The following is a 15912-nucleotide window of genomic DNA, read 5'->3' as shown; positions in this document are numbered from 1 at the left end:
GTAGAAGTCAAAAACAGAATGACAAGTTATAAGTGCTATAAGGGAAGTAACTGGTTGTTGGAACAGACATTAATAGGTTGGCCAGAGAATGTCTCTTTAAGCAGACATCTGAGCTGAAACCTAAAGGATGAGAAGGTCAAGGAAGCAAGGAGCTAAGGAAGCAAGGAGCTTGATATCATTAAGATACCAAAAGCAAGTCAGTGGGGCCTAGCAGAGTGAGCAAGGAGAGAATGGTGTGCTAGAAGATGAAGGCTGGATGGGCCATGGTGAGGAATCTGGATTTTTATTCTGAGTTAAACTTCTTTACGAAAATGGAAAATTGAACTCTATAATTCTCAATACGGAACTTAAAACGGTACTTGACATGTAGCAAGTGATCAATAAATGTTAGCCATTATTTTACACATATAGTACCGAAGTAAATTAGCAAGGCTTCGTCATAGTAATTGGAAAAAAATGATTAAAACTTTAGCAGTGAAAAAGATGGTCATTTACCTGATAAACATAGTTTTTATTTAGCAATTTTTCTTGGTTTTTTTTTTGGTATTTTTTTTGTAGAGATGGGATTTCACCTTGTTGCTCAGACTGGTCTTAAACTCCTGGGCTCAAGAGATTCACCCACCTAGGCCTCCCAAAGTGCTAGGATTACAGGCATGTCCAGCCTATTTAGGAAACTTTTCCATACAACCAGTCAAATTCCAGACAAAGCTGGTCAGATTCCACTTACAAAAGGGAACGCTCATTTTTTATTGATCCATTGATACTCAGTTTTCCTTTGTTTTCAACAATAAAAGGACAGCATGGAGGATTATATTGTCAGTACCCTAATTTTAAAAATTGATGAGGTGTATCATTTTCATCTGCTCACATAAGCTGGCATAACTTTTTACCACAGGTGGCCGTTTCTGAAATGAAAGTTACAGCTAATCAAACACTTAGCCCACATGCCTTGGTGATTTTAATGATATGATTTGTTGCTATGAGACAAAAACATGTTGTGAGGGAAATAATCTGTTAGAAATCATATGACCTTGATTCAAAGGCTTTTGATTAACAGCACTAACATCCGCTTTCTGGAAAAGAAATAAACCCTATGATTAGAGTTTGGTAGTCCTTTTAAAGCAAATAAAACAATATTAGCCATTCATTAATGGATATAGGAAGAAAAATGGCTTCAAACATTAAAAACTTCTCAAGATACTTTCAGCTCTTTCCTCATAAACTTTGCCACTGGCAAAGTTTCTCCTCTTTTACCTTGTGTTTCTCCTTCCTACTTCTGGAGGGAGACACCGATTAAACCAAAAAACCCCCAAAACAAATGGACAGCAGAAGAGAATTAAGACAGTCTAGGGCAGTGGTCCCCAACTTTTTTGGCACCAGGGACCAGTTTCATGGAAGACAATTTTTCCACGGACTGGGGATGGGGATGGTTTGGGGATGATTCAAGTGCATTATATTTATTGTGCACTTTATTTCTATTATTGTTGCATTGTAATATATAATGAAATAATTACACAACTCATCATAATGTAGAATCAGTGGGAGCCCTGAGCTTGTTTTCCTGCAGCTAGATCTGGGGGCGATGGAAGACAGTGACAGATCAGCAGGCCTTGGATTCTCATAAGGAGCGTGCAGCCTAGATCCCTCATGTGCGCAGTTCACAATAGGGTTTGCACTCCTATGAGAATCTAATGCCGCTGCTGATCTGACAGGAGGCAGAGCTCAGGCGGTAATGCAAGTGATGGTGAGTGGTTGTAAATACAGACAGAGCTTTACTTGCTCACCCACTATTTACCTCCTACTGTGTGGCCTGGTTCCTAAAAGGCAATGGACTCATACCAGCCTGTGGCCTGGGAGTTGGGGGCCCCTGGTCTAGGAGACCTGTGCCCTAGAAAGTATTAATAGATTGTGCAGTCCTAAATGGCTTCTCTTTTTCTGTAAGTTGGCTTTGTAACTATTGAGCCTTCATTCATTCATCTATTGAGCATCCCCTGGGTGCCAGTACTATCCTTGGAGACATGATGGCAAGAGGACACAGTCCATGCTTTCACAGAGCTTATATTCTAGTAGGGAAGGCAGGTAAGAAGTTGACAGGTAAAAGTCATGCTTACTTATGCAAACCCATGATAGGAACTATGAAGAAAGCAAAATAGGGAATGGGATAAAGTAACTGGGTGAAGACGCAGGCCTCTTTGGACAGGTGATATTTGGGCTGAGCTCTGAATGGTAAGAAGTCAGTCTGTGAAAACCTAGGGCAAAAACATTCTGGACAAAGGGTGGCAAACTCAGGATCCCAAAGGAGAGGACAAGTTTGAGATATTCAAAATGAAGCCAGAGCTTAGTGGGCCAGTGACAGTGTAGTGGGAGGCAAGATCTACAGGGGCTGGAACCTGATCAAGCAGGGTGGATTGTAAGTGCAATCCACCAAGACGGTTCTATCTACAGCTGGGTTTGTAAAGGGTCTGCTCACGAAAGGTTCATCAAAAAGCAGGGCTGGCCCCTACCTGGGGACCTGATAGCAGTGGCATTTTTTGCTATTTTTTAAACTGAGGGAAAGGAGCAGTAGTGACCTGCTCTGTTGCCCTGAAACTGCAACTGGTGATCTGGACCCCCTGGAATATATCCGCCCTGCCCTGAGAAGGCTGCCAAGGTGAAGCCTGTGCAGTAGACCTTGTCCTAGACCATAGGAGTCTCTGTGGGCCTGTCTTCCATTCTGAGAGCAGTCCCTTCAAGTCCCAGTCTCCTTTGTCATCCAGGTGCAGGGATAGATCTAGGCAGATCCGTTTCTCCTCCTCCCCCTCTTTAAACCCCTACTACTTGTCATGACCAGGCCTAAGCAATATCAGGGCAAGGTTCATGGGGTCCTGCCAGGAGACAGCCTGGGTTGGAGGGGCATGGTCACTTTTGCCAGAAGAAGCATGATTGGAAGGACCCAGGTGGTGACATGGGTCAAAGGAGACAATAATAGATTTAGTCCAGGGAATCTGACCACACTTGAGAGACTAGCTTGGGCACATCGCCAGGTCACCCAAACAGTTTCCTGAGTCTAGGCACTGGGAACCTGGAGAAGGCCACACTAGTGAACGTGCACATTATTTATCTCTTGTTCTGTATTTGAGGCCATAATTCCCCTGAATGTTCCTTTGAAAACGTAGATGGCTCCTGACTGCTTTGCCAAGCTAAGAATACAGTTCTTTTTTTTTTTGTTTTTGAGACGGAGTCTTGCCCTGTTGCCCAGGCTGGAGTGCAATGGCGCAATCTCAGCACACTGCAGCCTCCACCTCCCAAGTTCAAGGGTTTCTCCTGCCTCAGCTTCCTGAGTAGTTGGGGTTACAGGTGCGCGCCATCACACCCAGCTAATTTTTGTATTTTTAGTAGAGATCAGGTTTCACCATGTTGGCCAGGCTGGTCTCGAACTCCTGAACTCACGTGATCCATCTGCCTTGGCCACCCAAAGTGCTGGGATTACAGGTGTGAGCCACCGCACCTGGCCTTAAGAATCAATTTTTAGCCACATTCTCAGCTTCTCATTTTGGTTTCAACCTACCAGTCACTTTTTTGTTTACTTGCCAGTTTTATTTTGCTGTACATCCCTGTATGTATCCTATCTACATGGCAGGCAAACTTGATTATTACTTTTATAATCAGCAAAAGAATTTTAAGATCAATGAGGGTTGATCTTAAAAGAATCAAAATAATTTTAAGATCAATGAGGGTTTTAAAAAAAAACAACAAAACAGCTTCCTTCTTGTCCTAACTAGTTACGCCTCCTCTTGGATTGTCTTACTGCATATGTGGGTAGCAGGGGCAGTGCTTGGATCACTAGGAGGTGCTCATTGTTCGTCTTGCAGGGCTACCATGTGGCTCTCTTCAGTCCTCTTGCATCTCTCATATTTCCCAACACCTCACCCCCTTTGGGCCTGGGCCATTCCCTCAGAGCTCTTCCCTCTCACCCTTACTTGGTTCCCTGTATCTCTCCTCTGGGCTTTTAGTTCTATTCTTTTGCCTGGTCAGGCAGGCTGCCCTTCCCTGGGGACCCTCCTGCTCCTGGTCCTGGCTGGGACCCACTTTCTGCCAGGTTGCACATTCACATAAGTCATTGCCAGCTCTGGCTTTGCTCTGAGCCCAGCCCTCTTCAAGCAGCCCTGGCTCCAAGTGCACGTAGGCTCTAGCAGGAGAGGACCAAGGGAGTTGGAGGGTGTTGCCAGTTGGTTGGCTAGTTCCCAGGAGGATGAGCCAAGTTTTCATTCATTTACCTCTTCTTAAGAGGAGAGTTGGGTGTGTGTGTGCGCGCGCACGTGTGTGTGCACATGCACTTGTGTGTCCACTTGGAGGAAAATACAGAGCAGTGATTCTATATCTATCATACAGATAATTTTTCCTAGCCTTGGGTTCGGGACATGAAGGAAATTATGGTAGGAATGGTGGTGTGAAAGAGGTTCTTCATGGCTGGATTTTCCTAAGTATCTTACGAAAAGAGGAGCCTGTGTAGAGTTTTTTGAAAAGTTTTTTGAGCTTTCCAGCTGGAATACCAAACTGGTGATTTCACAGATGTTTTTATTTAGGACAAAAAAAAAAGTGAATTTCGTGAAAACACTCAAGTAATTAACAGTAGAGAAATATGGCAAACATCACAGAGGTGGTAACAGATATCTGGACCCCTCAGCTTGGATCAAGACACAAATGAGCATGGAGCTTACAACTCCTTTCACACGAAGGAGCTAGAGTTGATGTTCCCTGTTGTCTTTGTTGTCTTCACCTACAGATGGCCATGACTACCCTCGAGCAGCCTACCAGCAAGTGATCCAGCCGGCTCTGCCTGGGCAGCCCCTGCCTGGAGCCAGTGTGAGAGGCCTGCACCCTGTGCAGAAGGTTATCCTGAATTATCCCAGCCCCTGGGACCAAGAAGAGAGGCCCGCACAGAGAGACTGCTCCTTTCCGGGGCTTCTAAGGCACCAGTAAGTATGACAGGCCCAACCTTCAGGCATTTTTAATATGGAAAGGAATTATGCCAATGCAACGAAGATGGAACAGAATTCTCTATAGGTTTGCTAACCCATGTTAGTGAGCAAGTCACATGGTGGAACGCCCAATATAGACTTTTCAGGTCAGGAGGAAACGGAAGCTGGTTGACAAGGATCTCTTTATCAGACATAGAAAGCCACTAGTGACTAGTCGAAATTCTCTTGAAGGAAAGGCTCTTCAGATGTTCTCCAAGTGACACCCCTTTCTTTTATTTTCAGATCATCTGAATTTTTAGTCCACAAAATAGATTTTTGATTTTACTATGACTGACTTCCACTCTTAGCCAATTCTTTATATGTCTAGTGTCTGTTCCTGTTTAAGCCTATTTCTTACTTTAAAATGTTAAATTCAATTAATTTTCCATCAAAATTTAAAATTACCTGTTCTTCTCTTTTTTTGAGACAGGGTTTTGCTCTGTCACCCAGGCTGGAGTGCAGTGGTGCAAACTTGACTCACTGCAACCTCTACCTTACAGGTTCAAGCAATCCTCCCACCTCAGCCTCCTAAGTAGCTGGGGCTAGAAGCACGTGCCACCATGCCCAGCTAACTTTTGTATATTTTGTAGTGAGGGGATCTCCCTATGTTGCCCAGCTGGTCTTGAACTCCTGGGCTCAAGTGATCCACCCACCTTGGCCTTCCAAAGTGCTGGTATTACAGGCATGAGCCACTGCGCCTGGCCTATTATTTTCTTTTGTAATAAAAACATTCATATATGTTGAGTACCATTATTAGGTCTCTCCTATGCTTAACTCTGTATTTTCATGACTTCAGTTGTCTAATTCTTCAACCTTTTTTTTTTTTTTTTTTTTTTTTGAGATAGAGCCTTGCTCTGTCGCCCAGGCTGGAGTGCAGTGGCATGATCTTGGCTCACTGCAACCTCCACCTCCCGGGTTCAAGCTATTCTCCTGCCTTAGTCTCCTGGGTAGCTGCGTGCCACCATGTCTAGCTAATTTTTGTATTTTTAGTAGAGATGGGGTTTCACCATATTGGCCAGGCTAGTCTCGAACTCCTGACCTTGTGATCTGCCCGCCTTGGCCTCCCAAAGTGCTGGGATTGCAGGCGTGAGCCACTGTGCCCTGCCTCTTTAATCATTTTTTTCCCTTATTCTCTTTGGACTTTCCTTTTCTCTTAATTTATGGATCTAAAATATATAGGTAAAACTCACGTAAATGGAGCTTCTTCATTTATGACAATATTTGGAAGAAAGTAGATTAAATGTTTACTTTTGTGCAAAAACAACTTTTATATACCACTCTAAAACTAGATTCTGTTTTTATAGCATAGAGTAAAATATGAAGTTCCTATTAGAGTGGATTTTTCAGAAATACAGAAAGTGGTAATTAGTTTGAAAACTTCATGGAAAGAAAAAAAGCCCACTTTATTAACAATGGTGAAGAGGCACATGCCTGCTTTCTCTTTTGCTCAGAAGCCCACAAACCCTCATATTTTCTTTCAAGACAGATCTCTTTTTTTCTCTTTTTCTTTTGAGACAGGATCTGACTCTGTCACTTAGGGTGGAGTGCAGTGGTGTGATCTCAACTCACTGAAACCTCCGCCTCCTGCACCCAAGCCATCTTCCAACCTCGGCCTCCCAAGAGTAGCTGGACCTACAGGCGTCCGCTATCACACCCAGCTAATTTTTTTATTTTTTGCAGAGAAGGGATCTCACTTTGTTGCCCAGGCTGGTTTCAAACTCCTGGCCTCAAGTGATCCACCCACATCAGCCTCCCAAAGTACTGGGATTACGGGTGTTAGCCACCGTGCTGGGCCAGATCCTTTATTTTTCTAAACCATAAATACATGGAGTTTAAACAATGGAATTAGGTAAAATGTGATTTTATAGCAGGATAGGCACTCTAACAGAAGAAATAAACAAAATGTAAGCATCTTTATGAAATAAGTTTGGTGTTGAATAGGAAAGAGAATAGTAATTTTTAAAATAAACTTTTATTTTCAAACAATTTTAGACTTACAAAAGAGTTGCAAAGATAATACAGAGTAATTGGTTTTATAGCATCAATTTAAGCCTGTTCTGATCTTCTTGATCTATTTTATCATTTTAGGATAATGAAAAATAAGTTCAGGTAAAGGAGCTAGGCTGGGCATGGTGGCTCACACCTGTAATCCCAGCACTTTGGGAGGCAGAGGTGGGTGGGTTATTTGAGCCCAGGAATTTGAGACCAGCCTGGGCAACATAGCGAAAACCCATCTCTACAAAAAAATACAAAAATTAGCCAGGTGTGGTGGCACATACCTCTGGTTCCAGATACTCAGGAGGCTGAGGCAGGAGAATTGCCTGAGCCCAAGAGGTCAAGGCGGCAGTGAGCCGTGATTGTGCCACTGCACTCCAGCCTGGGTGACAGAGTGAGACTCTGTCTCAAAAACTAAAAAACAAACAAAACACACACACACATACACACAAACCCATCCAACTGAGGTTGGGCATAGTGGCTCATGCCTGTAATCCCAGCACTTTGGGAGGCTAAGGCAGGAAGATCGCTTGAGGTCAGGAGTTTGTGACCAGCTTGGGCAACATGGCGAAATCCCATCTCTACCAAAATAATACAAATATTAGCCAGGTGTGGTGGCTCATGCCTGTGGTCCCAGCTACTCAGGAGGCTAAGGTGGGAAAATCACCTGAGCCCAGGAGGTCAAGGCTGCAGTGAGCTGTGATTGAGCATGGGTGACAGAGCAAGACCCTGTCTCAAAAAAAAGGAAAAAAAAAAAAGAAGCCAGCTAATTCTCCTCTTACTCATAGTTTGAAAGAGAACTTTAATTCAGAAAGTTTACTCTGTCATTAATTTCCATGGTATTGTTTTTATACAGAAGCTTTTGAATATTATCAAGGCCTTAACACTTCTTTATCATATAAGCAATCATCTTCTATAACAACTAAGCAACTTTTGAAACAATTTTTTTGGTATAAGAGAATTTAATGCAAAAGAACTGGAATGAGTTTTTCTTGGAGAAATAAAAAAAAGAAAAAGAGAAAAAAATATGGAATGGGATCCCCCATTAGCTGAAAGCATATTTTATAGAAATTATTTTCTCTATAATAAAAATATAAAATAAAAATAATCTTAAGCATTCATATTTTCAAAATATAGTACAGTTGAGATTCTGTGTAATTTTATTTTAAATCCTGTTACATAAGACTTTTAGAATTCCTGATTACTCTTTGGGTAAAAATATGAAAAGCGTAAGCAACAATCTATAAAAACTGGGCATATACATAGAGATTTTGTAGTCAAAACATTTTTTTTAATTTATAATATGACACAATTTCAAACACACCACAAATAACAACATCCATGTTCCCACTACCCAGATTTTAAGAATGTTAACATATTGTCACATTTGCTTCAGAATTTTTTTTTAAGAAATAAAACATTATAGAGACAGTTTTAGTCCCACCACCGGTTAGCGCAATACCACAGAACAGGGCCACCAAAGAGGCTGCCTCCTCTGGCAGTCAGGAAGGTCGAAGATCAGAAAGCCAACACCGCTGTGACCACTGCAATGGTTGGATCGGTTCTGTGCCAGATAGATCTCTACTGGTGAACAATGGATGCCCATGCCCTGCCCTCGACACTTGTGAAGCTGGTAACGGGACACTGGGAGGCTTTCTGGGGAAAACTCAGCACCTCGTCACTGTGCTTACCGACAGAAACCACAGAAGCAGCAGAAGCGTGCTCTCCATTTCCTTCTGCCCTCCAAATCTCACACGAGGGCATCTGATTGTTCATCTCAGCAGAATGCTCGTGGGAATACTGGCAACCAAAATAATAAAGGTGCTATCTAATATGGTAGCAACTTCTTTAAAGGGTCTTCAAAATCAGATTTCCATTTATATGTCAACAGTACAAATATTTCTAAATCTACATGGCCCTCTTTACCTTTTGATACGTAATTAAATGTTACCTATTATGAGCTAAAAGTCATGTCTTTTTATCTGAATGCCTATACATCAACCATCTGTGTCACCTGTCATACTAGTTTGTTTTGTTGGTGACCTTGTCTGCCCTGTGCATGAGACTTGTTTTTCCAATTAAACAAATCTTGAATAGAGAAATCAAATCCTTCTTCCCTCTTTGGAGTCAGAGCACAGGCCCTCACATGTGGCAGCCAGCTGAATCGCTTATTGACTACAACTCCATGGAGCTCCCCTCTTCCTTCTGTCTCAGATAAGAAATACAGGCAGAGGAGAGATAGCCCACTGGGATCTTCCCATAGTTCTAAAAGGCTTTCTGTCCCTGAAGGTTTGCCTTTGTAAAGAATGAAAATTGACTGTAAATGTATTCCTTTCTAGGGACCAGCCACATCACCAGCCACCTAATAGAGCTGGTGCTCCTGGGGAGTCTTTGGAGTGCCCTGCAGAGCTGAGACCACAGGTTCCCCAGCCTCCATCCCCAGCTGCTGTGCCTAGACCCCCTAGCAACCCTCCAGCCAGAGGAACTCTAAAAACAAGCAATTTGCCAGAAGAATTGCGTAAGTTGTTTGCAACATTGTTCTCTCCTTTTTTTTTTTTTTGAGATGGAGTCTCGCTTTGTTGCCCAGGCTGGAGTGCAGTGGCGTGATCTCGGCTCACTGCAAGCTCCACCTCCCAGGTTCACACCATTCTCCTGCCTCAGCCTCCAGAGTAGCTGGGACTACAGATGCCCACTACCACACCCAGCTAATTTTTTGTATTTTTAGTAGAGATGGGGTTTCACCATGTTGGCCAGGATGGTCTCAATTTCTTCACCTCGTGATCCACCTGCCTCGGCCTCCCACAGTGCTGGGATTACAGGTGTGAGCCACTGCGCCTGGCCACTCCTTCTTCTTGTGAGGTCTTGTACTTTGTGATTGCTGGATGATCATTCATCCCTAATCTCGAAGATTTTCCTTTTTTTTAAGACAGGGTCTCACTCCTGTCGCCTAGGCGGGAGTGTGGTGGTGTGATCATGGCTAACTGCAGCCTCAACCTCCTGGGGTCAGGTGATTCTCCCACCTCAGCCTCCCGAATAGCTGAGGTTACAGGTGCACACACCACACCCAGCTAATTTGCTTATACTTTTACTAGAGATGGGGTTTTGCCATGTTGCCCAGGCTGGTCTCGAACTGCTGGACTTGAGCGATCCACCCGCCTTGGCCTCCCAAAGTGCTAGGATTACAGGCGTGAGCCACTGCACCTGGCCTCATAACCTCAGCTATTTCTCATATACACAGTAAAATAAAATGCACTTTTTTGCTTTTTGCTTAAAAAGTAACCAGCATTTTGTATCAATGTTTTTAGTGATTCTGACACAACTAGTAACACTCAAAAACTGCCTACCTCTAGATTTCCTTAAGCACATACTCCAAAAACAAATAACCTCAATGCCTTTTCCCTCTTCTAAATGATGCTCTTGAGTGGACTTGTCCCTGGGTAAATAGATTGGATGTCCATGTGGTATTGGACAGGGACCCAGCATCTCACCATAAGTTAGCAGCAGCCATCAAGAACGAGGTCATTTCCTGTAGGAATGAGCAATCTTGTTTGGAAAAAACGGTCTCACATTCTCCATACTGCATCACAACCAAATGCAAACCAAGCCTTTTATTTAAAGAAACATTCAACTAAGCGTAAGGTGATGATTCTTTTTCCACATTTTGCTGCCAGAACCAGAAATGTTGAAATATCACCAAAATGTTCTCATATTAAGGTCAGTCAGGACAGTAATTTCCAGAAATCTTAAGAAAACAGCCACTACTTGTGAAATTATTATATGATGTGCTTGCTAGAGAAGCTCAGGTAATTCTAATATGCATTTTCCAAATCTGGGAACCTCTTTGAACCAAACCTGAAACAAAGCCTTTTTCATCTGCTAATTCCTTTTGGGGGATCTGTGCTGTTTAGTCATTGACAACTCTGAAAGATTTCTATGACAATGATTCATTGCTGTTTTCATTCAAAACATTTTATTTCTGAACACTTTCTTAAGGTCTTAATCATTTTAATTTTGAGCATTTCTGGAGAACAGATGCTGCCCCACATACGTTATAGTCCTGATATCAGTCTATAGATCATACATATCTTACCATAATCTATAAAGGAAGTCCTAAAATATGTAAGAATTGGGTGAATGTTAGGTGTTCAGAAGAAAATTGAGTACCACCAATATATCTGGCTGCTTAAATGAGTTAATATGACCATTATACACACTTCCATTTGGGAGGTGTGTTTCAAAAAACCTCAGTGTAGAGATACAGACTCGTATTTTCTCTCCAGCCCCCCTTTCTTCTCCATCCTCTGCCCCAGGGGCTTCCTGAGATTTAACTGGTCCATTCCAGACTACAAGCCAACACACAGAGATTATTCAGCTTTCACATTAAAATGCTAGTCAGACAATTTCCCCAAGACTTTAGCCTGAGAAAACACTGGTTCATCCTGACTGGGTTAAGCTTGTCCAAACCGTACTGTCTGCTGCTCTAAGCTGACCCAGGGATGAGTGACGGAGTCTGTGATGTTGGTCTGCCCAGAGGCGGTGTCTCTCCTTCAAGCTGCTGAAGTGTTTTTTTACTAACATTTCTGAGCTGTGCTTTGTTCTACTCCAAACTTCCTGGCCTTTCTCCAAAAGTGAGTGGATTGCGGGGAAGAAGGGAGTGGGGAACCACTTTCTCACTCTCCTCCCACTTGCTCTTGTCAGAAGAGCGAGCTTTCAGGGCAGCGGAGAGCATCAGGAGATCAAAAGAAGACACTGCTGGGTGGCCCCTTAGCAAGTTTTAGCTTCTTTGCCTGCTGGGAGAGTATTCCTTGGGCACAGTGCCAAGTGTCTCTGAGAAACTAGGCAGTGCCTGATCTTAAGGGCTCGCGGATTCTGGGTGGTGGATTTCCTTAGGCTTGTCTGAGCCTGCCAGTGCTCTCCTCTGTCGCTCTGATTTCCATTCACGCTGAGCAGTCTGCACTCCCTTGGACAGACCCGCTGTCATTTTGGGCCTGAGGAGCTGTGCCCTGAGGACAGCATACAATGCAGGCATAAGCTCTTAGAACACCCCCAGCCCAAGGTTTCCTCTTATTATTCTAGAAGAACAAAAGATATTGCATATAATTTATAAGTTTGTTTAGAATAGAATAATTGGATCAGTTTCTAATAAATGTAAAAATTTTCTCTTAGGGAAAGTCTTTATCACTTATTCAATGGACACAGCTATGGAGGTGGTGAAATTTGTGAACTTTTTGTTGGTAAATGGCTTCCAAACTGCAGTAAGTATTTTGTCCAAATAGATAACTGAACAGTTATAGTGAGTACAATGGAGAGAAAAGCAGCAGAAGAAAAAGTGTAATAGCTGTTGGTGTTTTAAATGATATTATTTGATTTATGTGATTATGCATTGAATGCTTATAGATTTAGGTAATAATTATTTTCTAGATTTTAAGCTATCTGAAGTCTCCAGCATTTTTTCCCTGTATGCTGTTTGAGTGACCCCAAGTACGTCTGAACAGCAAGATCAGTGCTAATGCTGACCACATATGCAGCGGCCCCTGGCCTGAAGAAAACGCCGGGCTCTTGCTACACTTTGTACCTTTGTCCTTTCTCACCAATCATGCCCACTTTGGCTGAGCTTCCCATGATGCAGGAAGCTGCAGGCTTCACCATGGTCACCTGCTTATTTAACAAGGTCCTTTTGTTCTGCACTGGGTTGTGAGGTTTGAAGTAGAATCCTGCAGCCTAAATCCTCCATTGGACACAGCTGCCATTTTCATACCTTGATGCAGTGATGCTTCTGGATGGGTGACACTGGCCGGGTTTGGGGCTGGTCTAATCCAGTTCCAGGGGAGGCCGACCTCACCCAGCCCTGCAAGCCCACTGTGATCTTGGCTCCAGAAATCTCAGGAAACACACACTGCCCCTGTCCCCCTGCAGTCCCTTGACACAGTACAGCTTAAAGCCATGTAAATTTTTCTCTATGATAAATAAAGTACCACATGATGCTACTCAGGGGACTGGCTTTCCTCAAACACTGAGACAACTTCTTTTCCTTTCCAGAGCCCTCTTCTAGGCCTTTTCTTGTGAATTCTAGAGAGTGGTGAAAAATTAAGGGAAATATCTATGAATATAAATGTCTATGGGTAAAGAGAGATACTTAGTAACTAAATATCAATTTTAAAAGTTATTTAGTATTGTTTAACAGGAGTTTTTATTTGAAGTTTTCTTTATTCTATAAGATAATTTTTTTTTTTTTTTTTTTTTTAGATGGAGTCTCAAACTGTTGCCCAGGCTGGTGTACAGTGGCACGATCCTGGCTCACTGCAACCTCTGCCTCCCAGGTTCAGCCTCCCAAGTAGCTAGGATTACAGTCACCCACCACCATGCCGGCTAATTTTTTTTTTTTTGTATTTTTAGTAGAGATGGGGTTTCACTCTGTTGGCCAGGCTGGTCTCGAACTCCTGACCTCATGATCTGCCAACCTCGGCCTCCCAAAGTGCTGGGATTACAGGTGTGAGCTACTGCACTTGGCCAAGACAATTTTTTTAAAAAAATGAAAAAGTTCTTTTTTAAAAAATGCATACAACTTATACAATCCAACGCCATAATTATATAGAGACTAATATTTCCCTTTCTCATTTCTGGTATAAGAAAGCACTATAGCAGCCAGGTGTGGTGGCTCATGCCTGTAATTGTAGTACTTTGGGAGGCCAAGGCAGACAAATTGCCTGAGCTCAGGAGTTCGAGACGAGCCTAGGCAACATGGAGAAACCCCATCTCTACTAAAAACCCCATCTATGGCCAGGCGCAGTGGCTCACACCTGTAATACTAGCACTCTGTAAGGCTGAGGCAGGCAGATCACCTGAGGTCAGGAGTTCAAGACCAGCCTGGACAACATAGTCAAATCCTATCTCTACAAAAAATACAAAAAAATTAGCCGAGTGTGATGGCGCATGCCTGTAGTCCCAGCTACTTGGGAGGCTGAGGCACGAGGAGAATTGCTTGAACCCTGAGGTGAAGGTTGCAGTGAGCCGAGATCTCACCACTGCACTCCAGCCTGGGTGACAGAGCAAGGCACTGTCTCAAAAAAAAAAAAAAAAAAAAAAAAAAAAGTTGGCATGGTGGTGTGCGCCTGTAGTCCCAGCTACTTGGGAGGCTGAGGCACAAGAATTGCTTGAACCTGGGAGGTGGAAGTTGCAGTGAGCCGGGATCACACCACTGCACTCCAATCCAGCCTGGGCAACAGAGCAAGACTCTGTCTCCAAAAAAAAGAAAAAAAGAAAGCACTGCAGCAACTGTGACATAAAATCAAATTACACTGGGTGTGGTGGTGCATGCCTGTAGTCCCAGCTACTTGGGAGACAGAGGGGAGAGGATCACTTGAGCCCAGGAGTTGGAGGCCAGCCTGGGCAATATAGCAAGACCAGGTCTGTAATATAAATAAATACTAAGACATAAGGCCAGCATTTCAGAAAAGATCTTACTTTTTGTCATTTCCAAAGACACATACTGATTGCCCCTAGAGAAGAGCTTAGGTTTTGTTTGTTTGTTTATCTCAGCAACCAGGGGCCACTTAGGCAGAATTTAAATCTGTCCCTGACCCTCATCTCTATGAAGACTTGTGGTAGAAATCACAGAGCCCGGTCCTGGACAGCTAAGTTATTATTGAAACATCTAGATCCCCTTAGTGGAATGAAACACTTAATGAGTAATTTAAGGAGAGTGTAATAAAGGGCCTATTACAAAGCTTTGGGTAGGTTTTAGAGAATCCAATTTTACTGGGGATAGTGCAGTATTCTGGCACTAGCAAAAGCAGGGAGTTGTTACTGCCCCTAGGTCTAAAGAGTCAAAGGAGGAATTCTTACTGGAAGATGAAGAGGATGGCTATATTAGTTTGCTAGGATTCCTATAAAGTACTACAGACTGGGTGGCTTAAGCGTAGAAATTTATTTTCTCACAGTTCTAGAGGCTGTAAGTCCAAGATGAAGGTTTCAGCAGGGTTCATTTCATCCTGAGGCCTTTCTCCTTGGCTGGTAGCTGGCTGTCTTCTCCTTTTGTCCTCACACGGTCTCTTCTCTGTGTGGACACACGTCTGTGTTCTAATCTCTTCTTCTATGGACACCAGTCCTATTGGATTAGGGCCCATACATATCACCTCTTTTTACCCTAATTACTTCTTTAAAGGTCCTATCTCCAAATACAGTCACATTCTGAGGTACTGGGAGATAGGGCTTCAACATAGGAATTTTGGGAACACAATTCAGCCCATAATAGTAGCTGTGTGGAGGAATGATCATAACAGGAGCTATGGACTTTGGGAGAGACTTCGAGAAACAAATGGAAGATATCCAGCTCATCGCACCACCCAGGATGTCCACTACAGTACCTGGGAATAATTTAGAGTGCTTGGATAATAACAATAATCACTATTTTTTATTTATTTAATTTTTTTGAGACAGGGTCTTGCTCTGTCGCCCAGGCTGGGGTGCAGTGGCACGATATCGGCTCACTGCAACCTCTGCCTCCCAGGCTCAAGCAATTCTCCTGCCTCAGCCTCCTGAGTAACTGGGATTACAGGCGCCTGCCACCAAGCTCAGCTAATTTTTTTTTTTTGTATTTTTAGTAGAGACGGGGTTTCACCATGTTTGCCAGGCTGGTCTCACACTCCTAACCTCAAGTTAACCACACTCCCCCCTCAGCCTCCCAAAGAGCTGGGATTACAGGCATGAGCCACCACGCCTGGCCAATTATCACCATTTATTGAATGCTTATTTCCTGCCTGGCATTATGATAGGCCTTTTCCATGTTAACTCATTTTAGTCCTCACAACCACCCTAGGAAGTCAGTTTATTAACTACATATTACAAGTTAACATAAGATTTAGAGAGTTTTAGTAACATTTCCAAAGTCATGCAGATGGGAAGTGGCAAAGCCAAG

At 43.2% G+C, this 15912-nt stretch overlaps 1 protein-coding gene and 1 long non-coding RNA gene across 6 annotated transcripts in view; one reads left to right on the top strand and one right to left on the bottom strand.

Annotated features, from left to right (window-relative positions):
• The window catches only part of TRAF3IP2 (TRAF3 interacting protein 2), a 56948-nt gene that overhangs the window by 30141 nt on the left and 10895 nt on the right, over positions 1 to 15912 (top strand). For 3 of the 5 annotated variants that reach the window (XM_030809575.1, XM_030809574.1, XM_030809573.1), the window contains 3 exons: positions 4766 to 4958; positions 9335 to 9513; positions 12162 to 12250. In XM_030809575.1, coding sequence (XP_030665435.1) covers positions 4766 to 4958; positions 9335 to 9513; positions 12162 to 12250 — 461 coding nt within the window. Of the gene's footprint in view, positions 1 to 4765; positions 4959 to 9334; positions 9514 to 10520; positions 11624 to 11658; positions 12052 to 12161; positions 12251 to 15912 lie in introns of those variants that run through there. The other 2 variants (XM_030809576.1, XM_030809577.1) reach the window with 2 other exon arrangements.
• Positions 6839 to 15912, bottom strand: part of LOC115834447 — a 97462-nt gene continuing 88388 nt past the window's right edge. The window contains exons 2-3 of the long non-coding RNA XR_004029336.1: positions 10340 to 10521; positions 6839 to 8795 (exon numbers count right to left, since the gene is read on the bottom strand). This is a non-coding gene — a long non-coding RNA (uncharacterized LOC115834447). The remainder of the gene's footprint in view (positions 8796 to 10339; positions 10522 to 15912) is intronic.

Source organism: Nomascus leucogenys, chromosome 3 (assembly GCF_006542625.1).
Source record: "Nomascus leucogenys isolate Asia chromosome 3, Asia_NLE_v1, whole genome shotgun sequence".
In the NCBI taxonomy this organism is placed as follows: Eukaryota; Metazoa; Chordata; class Mammalia; order Primates; family Hylobatidae; genus Nomascus; species Nomascus leucogenys.
Note: the sequence above shows the minus strand (reverse complement) of the source record. Positions and strands in the feature narration are given on the sequence as shown.